General features: G+C 42.2%; 1 protein-coding gene across 1 annotated transcript in view; it reads right to left on the bottom strand.

Moving 5' to 3' along the window:
* ANKRD28 (ankyrin repeat domain 28) overlaps positions 1–21,576 on the bottom strand; it is a 106,691-nt gene extending 85,115 nt beyond the window's left edge. Inside the window, exon 1 of the mRNA XM_065753163.1 lies at positions 21,500–21,576. Within this exon, the coding sequence (XP_065609235.1) occupies positions 21,500–21,526 (27 nt within the window). The 5' untranslated portion in view covers positions 21,527–21,576. The remainder of the gene's footprint in view (positions 1–21,499) is intronic.
* Positions 21,577–22,107: the final 531 nt, after the last annotated feature.

The raw sequence follows: 22,107 nt of genomic DNA, 5'->3' as shown, positions 1-22,107 counted from the left end.
TGACCTATACAAACTTCTCAGGTAAATGTGCTGCAGAAATCAAGCATCAAAAACTTCAAGACTTCCAAAATCAAGAAGAATCATAAAGCCTGCTCCTTCTCAACAAACAGATAGGGCAGATATGACATTTATATCTTCTCTAGGCCTGTATGAGGAAAGGTGGGGGGAAGGAGGAAAGGGGGAAGAAAGAAACACCCAACAGGTAAACATCTTTCTTCTGAAAGCAGAACTTGTGCTTATTTTATTTTTTTTATTCCATTTACTCTTAACTTCTTCAAGCATTCCTACTTTCCCCATTTTATTAACAAAGAGCAACAACTCGGAACAGACAACTTTGGAAAGTAGACAGCTATCTTACACCAGTCAGAACTGAAGAACTAGCAGGTGAATTGGTATTTTCCACTTACCTTTAACCTGGAATTTCGCTACCTCACAACCCGGCCAAGTGGATTAATGGATTATTCTAAACACTGAGGCTTCAGTCACTGTTGTGTGAGATCCAAGTTCTCACCCGTTACCTCACAAATTGCAACCAACTAGGAAAGATAGGATTTTAAAGGAAAGTGCTATCTCCCAAGAGGCCACACAGCAAGTTTTTTTTGTTTGTTTTTTTTTTCTTCTGAATTCTGTTACATCTATATAAATCAGGTAGATTTTACTTCATTAAAACTAGCCAGACTAAGTTACTGAGTCAAGCTAGAAAATAAATGAATTACGGAAACATATAACCTTGACCAATTTACCCTAAGTGAAGTAAGTCAAGCATTCACAGACTCCTTATTTCTATGCAGGCAGAGAAATTAAAAAAAAAACAAACAAACAACCACAAAACAAAAGCAAACCTCAAAAGACTCAGGTACCACAGATAAAAGTGCATATAAAATTAAAGCAAGGCAAAGGTTAACAGCAGTGGTAAACAGATATATATCCCAAAGTAACAAATTAACAGACTGCACCTTTAACTGTAACACTACAGTTACCTACATTGTTTAATCAAGACCCTAGGGCAAAAATAAATAAATAATCATTGCTTAAAACAAAACCAATCTTCAGTCACTTTCCCAAACCAGGCAGAGCAGCATGGTGAGCCCCAATGCAGCCAAGTACAGAGGGACTGCCACTGCCACTCAGCAACTGCTGTGTGCTACCACTGCAGTTATCTGACTGCCCCATAAACAGGCCTAAACAGACAACACAGCAGAAAGCCACGAGTGGTTTTAGACAACCCACTTCCTCACAGTGGCCTACTATCAGCACAGGACAGCTGGGAAACCCCCATGGAAAGGAGCATGACTACCTTTGACAGCAAAGGGCTTGAAGCTAGATCAGCTTTGCTACCTTGTTAAAAAGCACTTAAGCTAGTTTGCTACTCCATGCAGATATATACTGGCAATTGGTCTCATCTACAATTCAGATGTATTAGCAGTACTTATTAGTGAGGGGCAGTAAGTTGTTTTTTTTCCCAGCCAGGTCAGGCTCAGCATCCCAGGACTACCCTACCCCAGCACAATTCTTGCTCTCACCCACATCCATACCCTTCAGTTGTTACAGTACTTCTTTCTTAACTTACCTACACAGATTTGCATAGAGATGGACTCTTGTCACATGGATGAGCAGAATGAGTGCATTCCCCTTGTCTGTCCTGCTCATAGCTACAAGGTGGTACTTCCAGCTGCAGTTCCAGTTTGCAGCACCCCACTGTTCATGCATGCTTTAAACCTTTCTTCTTTGCTTCTAAAACCTGTCTCAGAACTTAACATATGTGTTTGCAATGAGAATGCACAACATTTTTTCCATCTTCTGCAAATGCAAATAATGAAGACTGTTCCTTCTTTGAACATGTTACTTTCTGAGTATTGGTCAGAATATTAAATATAACTATTATCTTGGTCAGGTTGTTCTTCAAAAGAGATCTTGAACAGAAAAGTCAAACAGGACTCAAAACTTTGTTTCTATTACATACTGCACATCCTCATGTTGGACAAATTCTGTTTTCTGATCAGAGAATTTCTAGGCATGCTCTCTATGTTTGGATTTGCACACAATGTAGTAAGGGAGAGAAAAGAACAATCCTCACTTCAGCGTAGAATTTTCATGGGTTAAGGGAAACAGTAACTTGTACAAATCTATACTCTAAACCGAACAGCAACAATGAGAAGTCCTTTTGCATTCATGATTCTTCTACAAATTTCAGATCGTCCAAGCAGTTACATTACTCCAAATAATAATTTGGAATGTTGCATGCAAAAGGACAAACAGTGCATCATGAAGTAATATTCTTTTCCAGTTTAAGAAAAGAGCAAGATCAGAAACTACTCCACAAAAGCAGCAATATCAAGTGTCGTCACGTGGTGGCAGCACACCAAAGAAAACCAAAGCACTTGAGACACAACATCCAATTTCTAGTCAGCACCTAACCCCTTACATCTCATATGAGTGTCAGGATTCTTGAGAGACTCCAGTTACTTCAAAAATTTAAGACAGGGATCTAAGTTTTAAGGTTACAGACTTCACATCTGAGTAGAAATTAAAGAGCTCTGCATCACTGTGACTGACTGATATTTCCAAGTTCACTTACCCCACAGAAATGGCCAGATGCTTACTGAAAAGGGATCTCAAGCATCTAAAGTACCACACCATCACCAGAAGCACCACTGCTCAGCCAGTCTAAATGAAATAAGGCCAGGGTTGAAAGGTACCACTGATTTGGAGCTTGTCTTCTCACTGAGCTGTCTGAAAAGGCCTACAATTACACAGAGTTAAACTTCCCATACCAGTACTTCTTCCATCATCCAAAATGTTGCCAGCACTACCCGTGAAAGGCAGCACCACATGTAGCAAATGTCTGACAAACAGTGCCAGTGCAGACCTGACAACGAACCAAAACTGACGGCTTCTACACATAAAGGAAACGTAGGAAACAAATAATTTAACAAAAGCATCTAAAAAGGATTGAAATGACTGCTATTGGAACAGGAAGATGTAATTCCCTTACTATGCAGCAAAAGCTCATTACCACAAGGATAACACTACCAAGATACCTATCTTTTTCTCTCAAACCCATCTTTGTCTACAGACATGCACAAACAATCATATTTTACTCCCATAACCACATAAAGAAAATTTTTGAGTTATTTGTACTCTACATGCCAAACTGTTCTAACTAATTAAAAAAATACCATATACCATCACATCACTAATACAGAAGCTGCTGTGATGGTTCTTTTGAATTTATTTTCTATATGTTAAATTTTGATTAGTAAACATTTCAAGATTTTCAACACAAGCAAAACCATTTCTTAAAAACAGTCCTACTCTGAGTTTCCACACAGAGGGTGGTGATGCCCTGGAACAGATTGCCCAGAGAGGCAGTGGATGCCCTATCCCTGGAGGCATTCAAGGCAAAGCTAATGTGGCTCTGGGCAGCCTGCTCTAGTGGTTGGTGACCCTGCCCACAGCAAGGGAGCTGAAACTACATGATCTCTGAGGTCCCCTTCAACCCACACCCTTCCAGGATTCTATGGATTCTACTCAAAACGACTACTTTTCTATTTTGTACTGTGCATAAGCTGCTGTTGTTATTCTAACACTTGACCTCTGAGACAAATAATTTAAATGTAAAATAGTAAAATATTCTTATTAAAGCTCCAGCAAGAAAGAGTGACTCCTTTAAGCCAAATATTAGGAAATAATACTCCACAGGAATTACTGAAAATACCACTAAATACTGTGGTATTTAAAAATATAGAATGAATTAAGTGAGAGACATAGAGGACTCCCTGCTTTCCCCCTGCCTGACTAAAGAGCTTATGATCACACAGCGTACACACAGCAAGGCACAGACCTTCCATTCCACCAGTTTCCTACATCTAGTCTCCATGGGACATCCAAACACAGTGCAAAGAATCAGCCTAACCTCACAGAAAAGCTGAAGAATAAAATGGAGACCCAGGAGCAATGGGGAAGAGGAAGGCAAGGCTGCCAGCAGGGAGGGCCAAACCCTGCTGCAGCTGATGGCCTCAGGTGGGCACTGGCACCCAGAGCAATGGTGTGTGGTAAACTAGGGCAAGCTGGATGAGCGGGGCTCTTCAGCACACACCAGCTCTGTTCCATGTTCTTGCCTCCCCTTCACTGTCCAATGCCAAGGGTGCCTTCAACTCCCTGACCATCTCCAGCCCTACCTGTAAGAGCAGATTCGAGGTTGAGGCACGAAGACAGCAGGCAAGATGATCCTATCAAACAAAGACAGTAACTCCAGCCAAACCAAAGAGACAAGTTCTGGAGCCTCCTTTTCTCTCCCTAATGCTATACAGGAAAGAGAAGCCATTTTTCAGCAAATCTGGGACCTACTAGATCTAAAGGAAGCTCTACAAGGCCTCCAAGTGTTTTATAAAGGCAAAACATTTGTCCATTTAACCCAGTCCCAAGCAGCAGGATATGCTAGCAATGTCCCTTTTTCACACTGTCCCATTACAACGTCAAAAAGACGGTTGTCTGCGTTTTGATGTACTGAAGAAACAGCAGTAGGGTTGTAGTAACTCACAGTATACAAAGAATGCAGAGAAATTTCCTTAGGTAATCTTTGGTTTTCCTCTTTAAAAGTGACCTCTACAAAATCAGCATTAGTCTGGTATATTCAAAAATTAATGGAAATATATTTTCATCAGAAAAAAAATGAATGCATGCACAATTTAAAAAAGAAGGTCAACTAAAATGAGACTGAATTACAAGAAAATAATTCTAGTGAGGGTTGGGGGGAGGGAAACATCGTTCTTTTCTCAGGACTCAGAAGCATCAGCCTGCTGCTAAGCACCTGGCCTGCCTAGGCCGAGTGTAAATGAGTCCCGCCATCTGTACCCACATTCAAAGGGGAGTCTGGTGAGATAGCACCAGGAGCAAACAGCAGTGTGATGCACAGATCATAATACTACAAAGGCATTTTAGCTGGGGAGCAGACAAAGAGATACCAGTTAAAGAACTATGCACAGCAAGAGACGGTGAATGTCTGATCCACTGAAATTGTATTAGTAGAATTCTACTCAGGAATCTAAAAATACTTATAGAGTCACGTATAATGACACTGCACAGGCAGATGAATGTGGTATGTTGCTTGAATATATTTATCTCACAAACAAAGACAATAGAAAAGGAAAGTAAATAGATGTAAGCAAGAATCCATGCAGGAGCATCAATAACTCAAAGACGAGCTATTTAAGATTATCATTTGTTCAAAGGCAAGACAAAAACAAAAGCAGAATCCACGCTGGCGAGCAGTCAACAGAATTACAGAATTGTAGGGGTTGGAAGGGACCTCTAGAAATCACCTGGTCCAACCCCCCTGCCAGTTCTCTACATCGAGTTGTGCTGAGCAGCAGTGAGGAATGAGGATCTCAGGAAAACGTAGTGCAAGACTCAGTCTAGTGAGGGAGAAGGAAATCTCATCCAAAAAGATGACTCACAGCAGAGCAAAGAGAAGCCAAATGACAAAGCACCCGCTACAGACCAGAGAACCGTGTCACCATGCTGTCATTCCCAAAGCACACGAGTGTGGATGGCAGAACAGAATTCATGGCACTCATAACTACGGTGTAAAAGAATATAAACAAAAAGTCTTATAAACAAAAAGTTCAGAATAACAGGATAACATGTGCAGTTCTTATTACTTTTTTTCCCCCTTTTCAGATGACTAATAAACTCGAAGAACATGGAAGGCAGAATTTAACAGCATTATTTTTATTCTAATAAAAACAGGAAACTAAGTATTTCGGATCTCAGGAGATGCAAACCAACAGATTAAGCTGCCTAATGTGTCACCTTTTATTTCAGAAAAGAGTCTGTAGTACAAAATGATAATAAAGAACAATTGGCCCTAGGACAAATAGGGCTTATTTCTGAGTACGACGTTTAGCTCAGTGTGCTTTCAGGAGGGACACTGAGTTCTCCCAAAAACGTTCCTGGGTGTCCCAAGAGCTGGGAGAAGGGAAGAGACATCCATATACACTGTTCCAAAATTGTTGTGATGATCTGCTTACATTTATACCCAGCTTTGAGAAGCATTAAATATAAAAGTGTCTCACTTCCTCCTAGTTTTCATGTCTTCATCTAACAAAGATATTTATTTATTTATTTTAAAAGAAATCTGACCCATTGGTTACTATTTACTTGATACTCTGGCTATTTTCTCTGTTAAAATCTGGCATGTTATTTCAGATCATTCTGCAGGTTGTATTTATAGCACTTGCAATTCCCATCAGGTTTAGCAGCAGCAGATACTCACTTGCATATCTGCCCTCAGTATGACAGTTCATAGGCAGCTAGATGAACATAAAACTAAAATCATTAATACTTATGTCCAGCTGTGAGCCAAGTTGATTGCAGAGGGGGTGAATGAACAGAAGGATGCAACGTTGTACTATTTCCTGAATTACTTTACCTATTTATTAAGGACTACTGCTCCAAAGAGCTTCACAGAGAAATGAAATGGAAACTCAAAAGCGTTTCACTATGAATCAGCAGAACTGCCAGAGATCATAGCAAAGGTCATATGATTTTTAAATAAAAGTAGACTCAGAAATAGATTTCAGATCATGCCTGCTGTTGAATCCCATTTAAATATCTGCTACCCAGGAAAAAGCATAGAGCTTAAACAGCTCCCTGGCATAACACAAGAGGTGAGATAATGAATCTGCAAACTTGGTGAAAGACTGCAAGTCTATGAAGCATCTCAAAAGACATAAGTGGAAACACATGTTGATCCTGATGTTCAAACCAATATTAAAAATGTAAAATTACAAAGGCAGAGAAGGATCAAGATCCTCAAGAGATCCAGAAGCCTTTACCTACATGTCATTGCATGTAGGTAACATGCATTACCTACATGTTATTGCAGCCTGTGCACATGCATCTCCTAGAGCAATAACTGTATGTACAAACGGCCTAACAACCTCAGAATTTTTCATACTTGGGAAGGACACAGCTTTTTTTCTTTGATTGTTTAAAACAGAAAACAAAACAGCACCTACTGCAGCTCAGTTATCATTTTAATGGTCCTCAGTTTTGCTTTTATAATCCTTTCTGGCAAATACTTCATAAAATTTTGGAAAGAAAGTAAGGCATGCAGAGAATGAATTTTGATGCAAATGCTAGAGGACAAATAAAAAGACAGACAATAGCACTGCTTCTTAAGCTGAAGGAACAAATCTTTAAATAGTATTTCACATATCTTTTAGCAAGGTAATTATCTGGATAAAAATAAGGAAGCGTGCTATGAGTCACTGCAGTTCATACATAAATCAACCCATCAAGAAAGCTCCCAACCAGGAGGGGACTGCTTCGAGTCCGCAGCTACTTATCAAACACATTCTACAATAATAAGATCAGAAAAGAGTAATGCTCTGTGGTCTAAACAGATCACTCATCACATTCAAAGAAGTCATTACAATTCAAGAAGTGATGTTCAGACACACTAAGACAAGAGAAGAAAACACAGTTTTTCACAGATATTTAACCAAAGTTGCAAGGCTGATAACCACTTCTGGCCATAGCAGGTCACCCCTCAAAGATGACAGTGGCTTCACGAAAACCTTACTACTTGAAACACAAGAGGATTTATGTTAAGGAAGTGTTTAAATTCTTCAGATAATTGATATGGAATACTTATTTTCTAGTACATAGTTATCACATTTTGGAACAACCAGGGAAAAACAACTCTTAAAAATGGGTATCAGATAAGAGGGGAAAAACAGCACTGCGTGTTTAGGTATCTGCCAGACTATCAAGAGTATTCATCAGATAACAGCGATATAGTCACTGAGGGAATCTTGTACCAGTCTCTAAAAACACTGGTTTTAAATTAATTGGTCTTAATCATCAGAATGTAATTTTCACATAATTTAACAATTCCAAAAATCTAATATGAGGATTAGAAATACAGGAATGATTCAGAGCATTTTATAGACTCCTGTGAACCTACACATCCATCAGGGAGAATGATAAAACAGATCCTATTTCAAACAAAAACTGCATATTTGTAACAGGAACAAAAACATCACGGGCAAAACTTCCTCAGAGTTGTCTATTTCCTCACTACTGCCCTCAAAGGAAAGTAATATAAACTTTAAAGAGTATTTTTAGAGTAATCTTCGAAAGTCAGAACTGCATCTAAACAGCCTAATTCGGTCTTTAATGAGGAAGTGTTATGATGCAGCAAATAACAGAGCTTTACAGTCATTTCTCTACCACTCAGGCCAGAGCCTTCTGAATCCTACTGGCTGACCTTCTTCAAAAGGTCGCTACGAAAAGCAGTGGGGAAAAAAAGACAGAATCTGTGGAGTAAGCAGTGATCTGAATAGACTCTGAGAGTCTGCAATTCCACATAAACATTTCCAGCACTGTGAGTGCACGTGCTTCTTCATTCTTATCTGCCTACAGATTACAAAAACATGGCTTTCATGGCTTTAAGGTGGGATACAAGAACAGTCAGAATCAACACTCTCTGTTAGAAGTAAATGTAACTGACTTAAGCACATAAAATTCTGATGCAGTTTAATGATCTATAGCCTTTATTTCCCCAAAATGCAAGCTCTAACACAGAGCAGACCAGTAGATCCAGAGGCACACTTTCAGAGTATGGATTAGCAGCACCCTACCTCACAAGATGCCCAAACCAGCTGCTGACGGATCAAACATCTGAGCAAAATGCATGATTTGCATTACTCAGTTCAGTGTGATTCAATGGGAAACACAGAGAGTACTCACATAGACTTCACAACTTTTTGCCTCAAAGAAAAATAGTTGCTTGGACAGTAGGAATAGTCCAACAGCCAAACGTTTCCTTTAACTGCACCCTGCCAACAGACTTAAGCTTAAGCCACGGCTGTCACTTCTACACAAATATAAGAGGAAAACTGGAGCTGTCACCTGCTATGCATGAGCGCCAGAGCTGATTCACCACATCAATGCAGCCTGCAATAGGGAGCAAGACTGCTGCTCTGCCAGGAGCTGCTCATCTTCATCTGCTCAGAGGACTGCTGGTCACAACAGCTCAACTTATAAGCCAAACTGTGTGGCCATTACAGGAAAAAAGAAAGCAAATAAAAATATTGTAAATATATTTCATTTCTTAGACAAAGAAATACTAAAATGGGTGTGAAAAGATGTTACTACAAAGTCCACCTGCACAGTGGGTGGACACAAGAAATCCCTAAGAAAATTGATCCAAACTAACTAAAGCAATCAACAGACTGCACATTACTTAAAGCAATGTAAGACCTTGCTTGTTTATAGTTAACTTATTTTGTTAACTGAGCAGAATTCACTTCCAAAGTACATTTGATTACCTCCAAAAACTTAGGTGCGGTTGGATTTTAACTTGACAGACACGAACCCAAAGAGATTTGTGGTTGGTGATCAAGTTCACCAAATTTTTAGGATTAGCACAACTCTGTCAGCCTTTGCTTTGAAGATAAATTTTTCACTTCCTCAGCTTCTGGTTTTCAATGCTAAACAAACTGAGTAAGAGTCATAATTGTAAAGAAAATACTATTTGTTCCAAAAGAGACTACTGTTGTCTAATGCTGCTTTCAAACTGCTCACCCTCACTGACTTGCCTTAAGGGCTCATGACTTCCATCAGTGAAGCGCTTCAAATTCAACTTTTTGGCAGCAAATACACATGACTTCAAAATTATTTCTGAATAATTTGAATGCCGGTAGGTACTATTTTAGGTCTTAATAGGTTATATCTGCATATTTTCCCAATGTAACTTTTAAATTACAGGTTTGCCTTGTCCTGTTCTTTAACAACCTCAAGCAGAACACTCCCTCAACACTCCCACAACGCAAGCCAGTAAATCATACTGAAAACAGATTAACCATTCATGTAGTCTTAGCACCAAGAACTTTAGTACAATCTAATCCAAAAGCACAACACAAAGTGCTCTGTATCTGGAAAAAAACGGGACATTAAGCACAAAATTAGCACAGAATTTTACCACATCATCTATAACACTGAAACTAGTTTTTACGTGGCTTTACACGAATAGTCATGTAACACAAGTGTTCTCAACACTGCATATACTCAAAAGAGAATTACTGAATGTAACAAACATTTTTCTCAGATTCTGCTATCCTCACTTTCTCACCTTACAAAGTCCAAGAGAATTTGCAACTGGATTCTTAAGCAAGACTTCTCAAACATCAAACTACTTAAAAAACTCAGCACAACACTTCTTTCTTAAATGTCCTCCAATCTCAGCTCCCTCTTCCTGCATCCCGGTGTTCATCTGCATATGTTTTACACCTCCTGTGGTACTGATGGGGCTTTCTGACTCTTACAACAGCAGGGCTATGGTGCTGGTACTCCCCTCCAGTCATCTCTTCCAGAACCCACAGCACAGCCAGCTTTCTCACTCCTGGAGCAGCCCCTGAACACCCTAACATTTTTAAGCTAACAGAAACATTTACGTTTATAAAATAGTACCAACGAGCAGTTTAAAGAACAAGCATGAAGCAGAGGATGTAATCTGACCTTCAATATGTCATCTTTGCTACTAAAAAAGGAAAACAGAAGTGAGGAAGTCTAAGGGCTCTGGCTTGCATCCTACAGATTGTTTTTTAGCTCAGAAAAGCATAGATGGCTCACACCACACACATGAGTGTTATGCTGATAACAATTTCTGGAAGAGATCATTAAGCGCAACTTTATTTCCAAGCTAACTGTTCCCAATGCATTATTATAGTCAAAAGATGTGGTCATTTTTTTCTTAAAACTAAGTTTTGTAGTTCTGTCATTGTTTATTCTGTAAAATTAAATGAGAGTCAAATGCACAAACACTGGGAAATAGAATGAAGTGAGGAACAGTCTACCGGGATAAGGTTTTCAATAATGATGATCTTAAATGTTCTCTTTCTTCTCTGCTGATAAAAATATTTATGCAACCAATGGACTTACACCGCGATATTCACACAATCATATACCAGGTGATATCTGAAATACAAAATTTAGCTAATATTTTATATTTTCATTTTTGATAGAGATTTAAAGTTTTCTCCCATTACCGAAGACTTCCATTTATTCCTAGCCTGACATGCAACCTACCTTTGCTTTACTGATTATTTGTAGAGAAGTGACCAGTTGCTACTTTATCTTATCTCACCTTACTCATTTTTCTAGCAGCATATTTTCTTATTAGATATCCCCCTACTCTAAGCATGTATCTCTGTGCAGAGAGATATGGAAATCACTAGTCACAACAGGCACGACTCAAAGCTGTCACTGGACAGCATCCAAGAATTAGCAGAGCTGCACATACAGAAGCACATAAGGGAGGACAGAAGCTGAAGGGCTTTCTGTCCATATACGTTTCTATGAGGGACAGCAAGTTCAGATTACTCCTGGTGTACATTTTTCAGGTAACTGGACTACCTAAACACAAGCATTGCTGATGGAATTTTCTGGGCTTCAGCTGTAAAACCACAAACAGAAGAAGACATGATGAGCCTCAGGGGAGTGAGAAAATAACAACGAAAAGCTTCAAGAGCAACGACAGGCAGTTGTCATATAGGAGATGGGAAAATGCTGAGGGCACTGAAAGGCAGCACACGTGGTAAACACGTATGATTCTTCTTTCAGTGTGTCCAGAGTCAGCATTAAGAGTCAACATGTCATAGTTACAAACAGAAAGACACCCTTAATACCCCAGGTTCTCTCACCATTAAAGAAGAATTCACAATCACACAAACCCCCAAACAATCAAGATCCAGGCAAGAAAATTAAGTACACTGGTGAGTTTCAAAACACATCCTAAGAGGTGTCAATAGCACTGCCTCCTCAGAGAAAGGCATTCACAGCAGGCACCTCTCCTCTGGTTACAGCAGTTCTGTCACAAATGAGACATCAGGGTACATTTACCTGAGCCTAAACAGTCTTCCTCCTTAGGTAGACTTTCAACAACTTTGCAGTCATATGCTAACCGAAGCAATTAGTCCCTCCCCCCTCTTCTCACCAGTTTGCACAGGAAAATAATAGGCAACCACTTAAGCTCTCAGCTGCAACCAAATATCAAACCATAGCCTTTGGGAAGAGATTAGAAGCCAGCAAGTTTAAATCATTATTGTTAGAGACCTTGCTAGTGGGGGAAAAAAAAAAACAACAAACTAGGGAGAAGCATGTCATTACGTTTCACCTAAATTAAGAAATTATTTTCCTTTCACCCTGCTTTAAAGATTGGTGTTCATTCAGGAAATATATTCCATTCCCCCCTGCCACGTAACACAAAGTCCTTCCCTACACCAACAAGTGTCTGATTTCTTTCTATCCATCTATCATTGTGGTAGATAATTTCCAAGCCGCATAATTAGCAGTCTGGGCTGTTAATGGCCATGAGGACGAGGAGGGCTGGAGCACCTCTCCTAGGCCTGTTCAGTCTGGAGAAGAGAGGGCTCTGAGGACTCCTCACCGAGGCCTTCCAGAACTTGAAGGAAACTTATTATAAACAAGAGGGAGACCAACTTTTCATGCTGAGAGCAACTGGAAAAGAAGGAATGGCTTTAAGCTACAAAAGAGGAAATTTAGATAAGATAATAGAAAGAAATTATTTTCTGAAAAGGCAGCAGGGTGCTGGCACAGGCTGTCCAAAGAAGCTATGGATGCCCCATCCCTGGAGACGTTCAAGACCACCTTTTTTCTTCAATTACTAATCCTCCTCGAGCAAGTGGTGTCAAGCAACATAAGGGAATCAGCACGAATTCTATATTATTTATATATATATACATATGTGAATATCTATATATGATAATACAATATCAGCACTGTAGCCATCATATATTCAAAAATAAAATCATAAGGATTCCTACAGCTTGGAGGTCTGCAATGGAGCAGAGATCTTTCTGCAGACACATCCATCCCATCGTTGTGTTCCGCTAACTGTAACTGACTGTTGCTGCACGACCCAGCTCCGGGCCCAGGGGATTTCTTTCTGCTCACGGTCACTCAGAGGGGCATACAGCCAGCTCTCTGCAGAGCGGCAGCTCCAACGTGACTTTGTGACACCTTCAGTGAGCAGGAGGCAGCACTGCTAATGCCAGGATGGCAGGCAGCCCATCCCCAGACACTGCTGGTATCACCATTCTTCCCAGTACTCTCACAGATACTATTTCTTCCCCTTATGCAAGTTCCATGGAAGAACGTTATAGAAGGAAATGTATCTCAGTGCACTCCAAGGCCAAGGGTCAGGTGTTGAGACAGGAAACCAGTAAGATACCCTAAATGCTTACAGTCATTTCTTCAGTCGTTGCAATGGAAAGAGCACCTTATAGATGAGACTCAGGTTGAAACACAGAGGTGGCATGAACACTTTTAACTGCCAGGCTGATGTTTCTATAAAAGTCCGCAACTACCTGTGGGCGCAGAGGCAGGACCTGCTGTTCAGATACTGCTGTTCAGATGCTGGTAGTTATTCTTTAATAAGCTATGAAATACAAGTAAAGCTTTAATGAGTACTAAAACTGTTTTAACACACATGTAGCGTTGGAGGAATTTTATTGAACTTCCAGGGAAACTTGCAACTTAACTGCTGAAATGAAAACTATGAGAAATACCATTTTTCAAGTAATTGTGGCTTGTTAAGCGTTATAAAAATAAGACAGAGCTGCATGCATCTATATTTACACCTCTAAAACTACAAATTTTATATGCTTGACTAAAAACCATCTTCCATGTCTCCTGTTGTGGGAAAAACAGTTAAAAGGTCTTCTTCCTCAGATCCTGACATCATTCACAGTGTTATTCACAAAGGCAAGGAGAGTCTCTTCTGTGGTGTGAAGAGGTGCAACAAGCAGATAAGCAACCAATGCCTTGAAATCACCACAAACAGAGCTCCAAAGGACAGGTAACCTGGTGGCTTCCAGATAATCATAATAAACCTCTCAAATATACCAGGAGAATAGCCTTGCTGTTCTCCGGTACTGACAATGACAAGTCCTAATCACTGCTCTCCTCCTTGCTCTCCAGTATTTCACAAATCCTACTTCAGCTTTCTTTTTATTGCTGTTATGAAGATATTCAAAGAACTCCTCTCCCAATCTCTTCCCTCTGGAGAAGATTAGTTTGATTATTTACATCCGTGATCACGGTAACTATAATGTGTTAAACTGTGGGTAAAAAGGAGCATGAATGTTACTTACTGTATTTCAATAGGCCTCTCAGTCAGTGGCACGAGAGGTGTTATGTAATAGTGTGTAAAAGATGGTATGGCATGCTCAGGGATGGAAAAAATAGCAGGAGCGCAAGAAATAAGCAATGAGCCCCGTGGTTACTACTGGGTCAGGAATGATGTAGGTCAGGAACAGCACTCGCAAAGCAGCAGGTGTCAGGGAAGTGAGGAGATGCACGTCCTCCTTAATACTGAAAACCATCCCCTCAGATGAAAGAACACTATTCAAAAATGCAACAGAAAGGGCAGTGCTGTACAACAAAGTACTGCTCCTGCAACTGAGACAGGAGCAAAAAAAGAACTGAAAGCTATCACTATCAGTGCAGAGTTCTAATTTGGCAGAGACTGAACAGCATCACAAGCTTAATAAGTCTTTCTATTGATCTTCACGTTTCAGCTAATACAGCAAGAATTGAACAGAAGTCTGCTGTTACAAAGGAAAGGAACAAGAGACAAAGCATAGGGAATTATGGTAACATGCTATTTCTAAAGTCTACTTGTACCATGATTTTGGACACTCTGCTAATTCAAAACAATGGGTAATAACACAGCCAGAAAAATAACATTATCATTTTTCTTTTCTTCCTACCAACAATACTTTGTGTGGTGACACTGGTGAGATAATGAAGCTTCAACAGAGGCACAGAATAAGGACAACACCATACACAGATATGAAGAAGGACAAAGATATCAAGTGCCCAGAAAGGACAGACAGACCTTCCATGGACCACTTGCCTATTATCAAGAGCAAGAGATAGAAGCAGATGACCTAGAGATGAGACAGGAAAGGAAAAGACAGAATGTCAATTACCCCAGCATTACACAAAACTAAGCCTACATTGATGGACTTAAATGACTACATTATGAGTTAACTAGTTACAGATTACATCAGCACATAAATAACTACAGAACTTCCTGAAAGCAGTCTTTTTTTCCCCAGTTCTACTGTCAAATGGTTCTTTCATCTATAAGCAGATCCCTGGGCTCTTGTGCTGCTTGCCACTCGATGACCAGCTCCTGAATGGAAAAATCAACTCCCTCTCCATTAGAGGCACCACCACGTAGAGGACTCGCAACAAAGTCTTGGAAACAAAGCACTCATCACTTTACGGCTGCTAGAAGTTCTGTAAGCTCCAAAAGGGTTTCTTTTGGCCTCAGAGCTGCAACTATTGCAAGTTCATTCTCATTTTGCTGTGCTTGCTTGTGTCCCCTTCTCTTCATTCATTAAAGTACTGTTCCATCATCATTTCACAAAATCCAGATGGGCTCTCACTTCCTTCTCCATAGCAAACCAAAATGAAGTAAAAGATTTCAACGCAGAACAAGAGTGATGACTACAGAATGACCAACATTAACTTGCAAGAAAACTCTCATCCACTGGAGTTAGTGAGGCCATTAAGTGACAGTTTGCTGTTCCAAAGTAAGGAAACGTGAAGCATTTAGGACAGCTTCACTGCAATTCAAGGCATAGAAATGGACTGAACCATACAAACAGGCTTTGTAAAAATCAGCTGACAATCAAGAGGCATTATCTTAACTACCCTGCGGCAGGAAAGCTTGTTTCCTCCATCCCTGTAAACATGGCTCTGAAGTTTATCAACGTAAGCATAAGGAAAGGGTTTTTTGATGTTGTTGTTCTACACCAAACACTCGTTTTAAAAAATACACAGACCTTTATTTTACAACTCACAAATTCAAATATAATTCAGTGAGCAAAACGTTGACGTGACCAGGCTACCCTAAACTGATGAGCTTTACCCATGCAAACAATGTTCTCCTTTACTCTATTCATATATATATATATACCAGCACATTTGCAGCTGTGACTACTTAATGTAGAAATAATAAGTGAAAAATCTAACATTACATTCAATCTGCAATAAAGACTCCGCTATTATGGAAGTCATTAGCTGCTTCATCTAACAAGCAGTTCCTCAATCTGCAGGAATGCTACAGACCAGCTATTTTGCCCATCACTGCCCATGTTTCCTTTCTGTCTCTCTTTGCCCATCCACTGGCTGCAGCAGCCTCATCATCCTTCCTCTCCCAACTACCCAATCCCACCACTCTTGCAATAGATCTAGTTTCTGTGCTGAAGCATGTCAGAGCTGTATTTCTATATAGCTCAGCAACACCTGAACCATCACAGCCAAACTAACAGGGTTAACAGGTACATTCCCACTGCCTGGAAAGCACACTGGCGTCACTGCAAGGGAGATAATAACACACTCCAAAACATCAGGGTCTGAGTATTAAGACTCTGTCCTAATTTGCACAAAAGATAACACCGAAATCCATCATTTCAGATATATCTTCAAATGCCAGATTGTTCTCAACCCCCAATGAAGAAAGAAAACAAAACCCTGAGAATCACCATTGTAAGCATTTAGCAATTGACTGCTTTGTTTATTTTTTTTATTGAAGTATGTGATTTGTATTATGCTATATGGTACTTAAACACAAACATTATAAATAACTTTGAAATGGTTAGTCACTGTAACTAAGGCAACGAGTCTCCCACTCAATTTCCAGAAATAGGAGTAGAGGAACAGAGGTAAGAACAAAATAAAAAGTTGGTAGGAGCAAGAAAACAAATGATCAAATATTAGTTTGACCTCAGGAAGGCCCAGCTGAACAATAAATAAATAAGTAAAAGGTATACAGCAGCTGAAAAACAAGGCAGCTGCCAAAAGATGAAGAAGAGGATATTGAGTGCATAGTACCAGAGGTATGTAATTTCAGAGTCATCTTGATCCACAGTCCATTTCAGTGAATGGAAGCAAGGAGAGAAGTTTGGGAATGTAACAATCCACACCAGACAACAGAGTGTCAGCAGTGCCTGCTTTTCAAGAGGAAGCATCAATTTTCACACAAGTGAAAGTTTCTTCTTCACAGGCAGTGGGCATTTCCTTCATTTTTTTCCTTCCCACTGATATTAGCCTCCAAGTAACGATCACAAACCTTTGATGCAATCTACATGAATAGACCTTTATACCCTCACAGAAAGCCACCGAGCTAACAGGATCTGCCACAAGGATCAGACCACAGAATCAAGGCTTGCTTTGTTTCTCACCAACCTTTTTTTATTTTTTTCTTCCTTTAAGTTTATTTTCTTTGCTGAGAAGAACTGCTTGTTCACAAGTCAGGAGTGCCCAAGTTATCATCAAGGAATCTGATCCCTACAACGAGCAAACTGCAGAAGCAGGTTCTCTCAGCACATCCTAACAGAAGAGCTAGTAATTGCTTCAAATAACAAGATAAATTGAGTTCCAATTACTCAAAGTTTTCCACCAATTAAAGAAACTTATCTTTTCAATACATGTGAGTTCTTAACCTGGGAACACAAGAATTTGTAGTCAGCGTAAAGTATCCTGATAAGTACTACAACTCCCCAGTTTACCCAGCATTGAATCAAGTATTAGGAAGAACTTATGAGGGAGAATAGAAAAGGTGCAAAGAGCTGTTCTCTCTTTCAAAAAGGCTTTCAGGAGTAATGAATTAAAGAATGTTCTAACCTGAATCGAAGTTCTACAAAAAATGTAAACAAATATCTCATTAATCTATGTCTTCACAGAATTCATAGAGCAACACCAGGCAGTTTGACTCCTACCACGTCCCTCCCTCAAGCCGCAGCTCCTTTTCATCACCACAGGAGACCATTCCTCCCCTCAGCATAACAAGGAACTAGTTGGGACATTTATTCTTGGCATAAACTCCAAAAGACGCTGGCAGTAATGAAAATAGCAACCATAGAGGCATTCAGAGCGTTCACTATGACACTGCAAACACTTGTTCAACTGCCAATTGAATGAGATCCATCTTAGCTAAGAGAAAGATATAAATGAGCCATAAAGAAGTCAGTACTCTCAGTGTTCAAGGACTTTTCAAGATAAGTGGTCACTAATATCCTCATGCAGTTCTTGTTCATACTCTGATTCCTTCCGCTCACATCCGACATGGGAATAAATGCATCTCCTCAAGCACAGGCTCGTAGTTGTGGGATTTCTGTGTACACGTATTCCTTTTTGAATGCCCTTTATCACAAGCCCTAAGAATACTTCCTATTGCCTATTTATAATCCAGGGAAAAGGGGAAATAAATCATTAAAGCTAAAAGAAGAAAAACAAAAAGACTTATAAACTGTAATGACTCTGCATTCAATTAGCTTTGCCATGAACAGTGGCAAAATGAGAGATAAAACAACCAGCTAGAATTTACCTGTGGTGGGAAAGCATTAACACACCTATGCAGTGTGACTGAGTAACCAAACCAGAGGATGCTCAGAGGCAGCAGTGCAGGGCTGACCGGGCTTCTATACAGGAGATCCAGGCACACCGTTAGGAAGACCCAAAGGCAAAGCACTTCTTCTCTCCCTTCTCCAAAGGTCTGATAAAACATCAGCAAGCCACAGAGCTTCAGGATGAAACAAAACTTTCTTTAGAGCCTCTCTGTCTCTCTTGGTATTTTAGTACCTAGAGCAGCTTCGGACCTACAAGAACCTGGTATACAAGCACCAGTGAAGACAGTAAGAAGGCAAAGAAACCAAAAACAGAACACTCTCATCATAACATACACTTACTGCATTTTTCAACTCTACCTTTAGCAGCTTAAGCTGAGGCAACAGAATTTTATACATCTACTTCATCTGCTGTCATGTGTCTGACACTGCACGGCAAACCAGAAGCCATGACAACAGTGTCCAATTTCTGTAATGATTACACTTCCTATCCCAGAGTTTGCTGCTGAGCACTACAAGCACAAACTTTGCTCAGTGCAGTTCAATTTAGCTTCATCTAAATTCCTGTAGCCATGGCTTATGGGTTTCTTTGATAACTAATGCCATTTGAAAGCAAAGAAGCTGCTTCAGGAACTGGAATTTACACACTAAACTACTTCCAAACTCAGAAAAACACTCCCAGCTCACAGGCAGTGACAAACCTGTAGAGAATGACGGCTGCTTACTGAGCCCCAGAAGGCTCACTCAGTGCACAGAAAGCCTTACTCTCAAAGTTAAACGTATCAAGTCACCCTCCAAAGATAAATAAATATTTGACTTTCACAAAGACATTAAGCATCTGTAGGATCAAAGTCCTGTTTATCACGGTATTAAATCAATTAAATTAACCCCAATCAGAACAGGGATTTTATCCTATGAGATCATCTAAGAGCCTTGGGAAGAGCATTTCTCACCTCATGACAAGTTTTCCAGCACTGCTTTTACACCAACTTGCTCTATCTATCTTAACCTCAACTAAGAGCAGGCAAGTACCTAGCTGATTGTATGCCCTATGTCTGCCCACCCCCAGCAAAAATCCTGACACTTAAATGAGTAATATAGGGCACTTCTTTGCAGTGCAGGTGACATAGCACTGGCACAGGCTGCACAGAGAAGTGGTGGAATTTCCTTCTCTGGAGATGTTCCAGACCCACCTGGACGCCTACCTGTGCAACCTGGGCTAGGGAGCTGCTTTGGCAGGGGGTTGGACTCAGTGATCTCTGCAGGTCCCTTCCAACCCCTACAGTTCTGTCATTCTGTGATTCTTGACCATCAAAGAATGAAACCAACACGTTGATGATGATTTGAGTAAAACAAAAAAAAAGCCTTGAGCATTCCACAACAGTAACACTGTACAGACCTTTTGTCAAAGACAGTTATTAACCTGCTATAGGAGGAAGTTTGCCAGACACTTCTTGCTTTGCACTAGCTGAATGCTGCCAACACCAGGGCAACCTTTACACCACCCCAGAAGGAAAGACTCACCACACCGACTACAAACACACGTGACAGTTTCCTTTATTCTAAACCATCATAGCAGTATGGAGTACATGCTTCAAATAAACAAGGAGCACTGAAGATAAACTCCTCTGCTTTCACACAGCACCCAGGGCTGGCTTCTAGCACAAGCAGGTGGTGTTAGCATCTTAGTGCAGCATTAATCCTGACACCAAGACAAACTGCAGCACACGGCGCTACAACGCTGACCTGGAGGAGTTCTCTGCAGCCAGCAAAGCAGAAAAACTTCACTTCAATGTGATTCTTAACAATTCTTAAGAAAGCAGACGGCAGATTCAACAGTACTTGAAACTCAAGTTCTTCATCCAAAGTAAAAGGTTAAAAATTAGCAACAATACAAACAAGCTGACAGTCACCCCATAAACCTCTTATGTGGGAGAAAAGCAGTATCCTTACTGTAATCTTTCAGTACTATTGCTAACTCCTGCCACCTTTAAGAGCTTCTGTCTGCAGTCACTGACTCAAGAACTCAGCAGTAATCCAGCTGCTGCAAACAACCACTCCCCCAAGAAGCAGCGCTTTAGAACCGGCACTCTCCTCCCTCCTTTCTGCTTTTACCTTCCAGCCCTCTAAGTGACAGAGCACTTCCCAAGGTACCACGCACCTCTGCAGATCCACCCTGTGCTCCCAAAGTAAACGTGCATTCCGGTAGAAAATAAACGCCTGTCAGCGCAGGGGTTCCTGATTGCTCCGTGCTAGAAGCACTCAATAATAGGATCTTTCCCCACAGGAAAGTTCTGAAGCACAGTGTCACCGTCACGTTAACGCACGGATGGCGTAGGCTCGGCTGCTTATTAAGAGCTACCTGCAGAAGAGCCGTACCGCTCGGTTTGGACGTTAGGGCTTATTTCACAGCCGCGATGAGCAGCGCTCACTCCTGCAGACCGCCTTCCGTAGGAAAGCTGCATTCAGCCACAAAGAGAAACCCAAGGAAAACACCGCGCGCGTTTGGCAGCGCACAGCACGTTTCATTCACGGACGGAGCTCCGGCAAAGCCCTCCAGACGAGAGCACAGAGCCCTGTGCGGCAGGTGCGCGGGTGGGGCGGGGGGCCGCGGCCCCGCAAGTCGCTCGCTCCGTTTTGGGGCCGGGCAGTGAGAAGGGCGTCCCGCAGCCCGGCGCGGCGCGTGCAGCACGCGTGGCGGCGCGGGGAGCGGGCGGACCCTCCCACCTTTGTATCGCACCGCGCCGCAGACAATAGGTGGGACGGCGCCTTCGGGGGCTCGGAACGGCGAGCGAACAAAGGGCGGGGTGATGGGCACCGGCCGAACAAAGCCGAGCGGGGCCGGCGGGGCGGGCAGGTGACCCCGGCCGGGATAACCCCGCACCTGCGGCCGCGCGCTGCCCGCGAGCCGGTGCTCCTCCCCGGAGCGCGGCCCGGCGGAGCGAGCAAGGCCACCTGTTAGGCCCGGCGCCGACACGGCGGCACGCGGCGGTTCCCCGCCCCGCGGCCGTCGCTCCCTGCCGCCCGTCGCGGCCGCGCCGCACACCCACCTGCTCGCGGAGTTTGAGGAACACCATGGCGAGGCCGCCGCTCCCACAACCGCCGCCGCCGCCAACGGCTCGGCCCCGCGCCCCGCCCCGCTCGCCGGACACGCCCCCTCCTCGCCCGCCGCCACCCCGCGCCCGGGGCCTCGCGCAGACCTCGCGGGCGGCGGCGCGCGGCGGGCACGCCACTGGGCGGGGAGGGAGCAGGCCCCGCCCGCCGCTCCCCTCGCGGGAGTTCCCTGCGCCACCAAGGGTGCTGCTGATTGGCTGGTTAAAGGCGGGGCGGAGTAAGGGCGGCGCTGATTGGTGGGAAAGGCGAGGCGGGCTGCAGGGGGAAAGATAAGGAGAGACGCTGGGGTGCGTTTCCTCCGCGGTCCGTGGGGTGCGTTGGGGCCTGGCTTTAAGCGCTCAGCGTTGCAGCTGGTGGTGGAGCTGGGCCGGAACCCGGCGTAGTCTGTGTTCTCTGTCACGTGACCTAAATTGATTATGACAGCGTCTTTGCCGAGGGCGGTATGTAAACGTTTGAGTTGCGATCGCTGGGACCGCTTGCAGCCTGGAGCCAAGGCAGTGTTTCATCAGGGGCAGGCACAGCCTTTATGCTCCTCAAACGGTAG

This window comes from Cyrtonyx montezumae, unplaced genomic scaffold (assembly GCF_038088225.1).
Source record: "Cyrtonyx montezumae isolate F1298 unplaced genomic scaffold, pur_monq_1.0 scaffold_8, whole genome shotgun sequence".
Lineage (NCBI taxonomy): Eukaryota > Metazoa > Chordata > Aves > Galliformes > Odontophoridae > Cyrtonyx > Cyrtonyx montezumae.
This window is presented reverse-complemented; position numbering and strand designations above follow the sequence as displayed.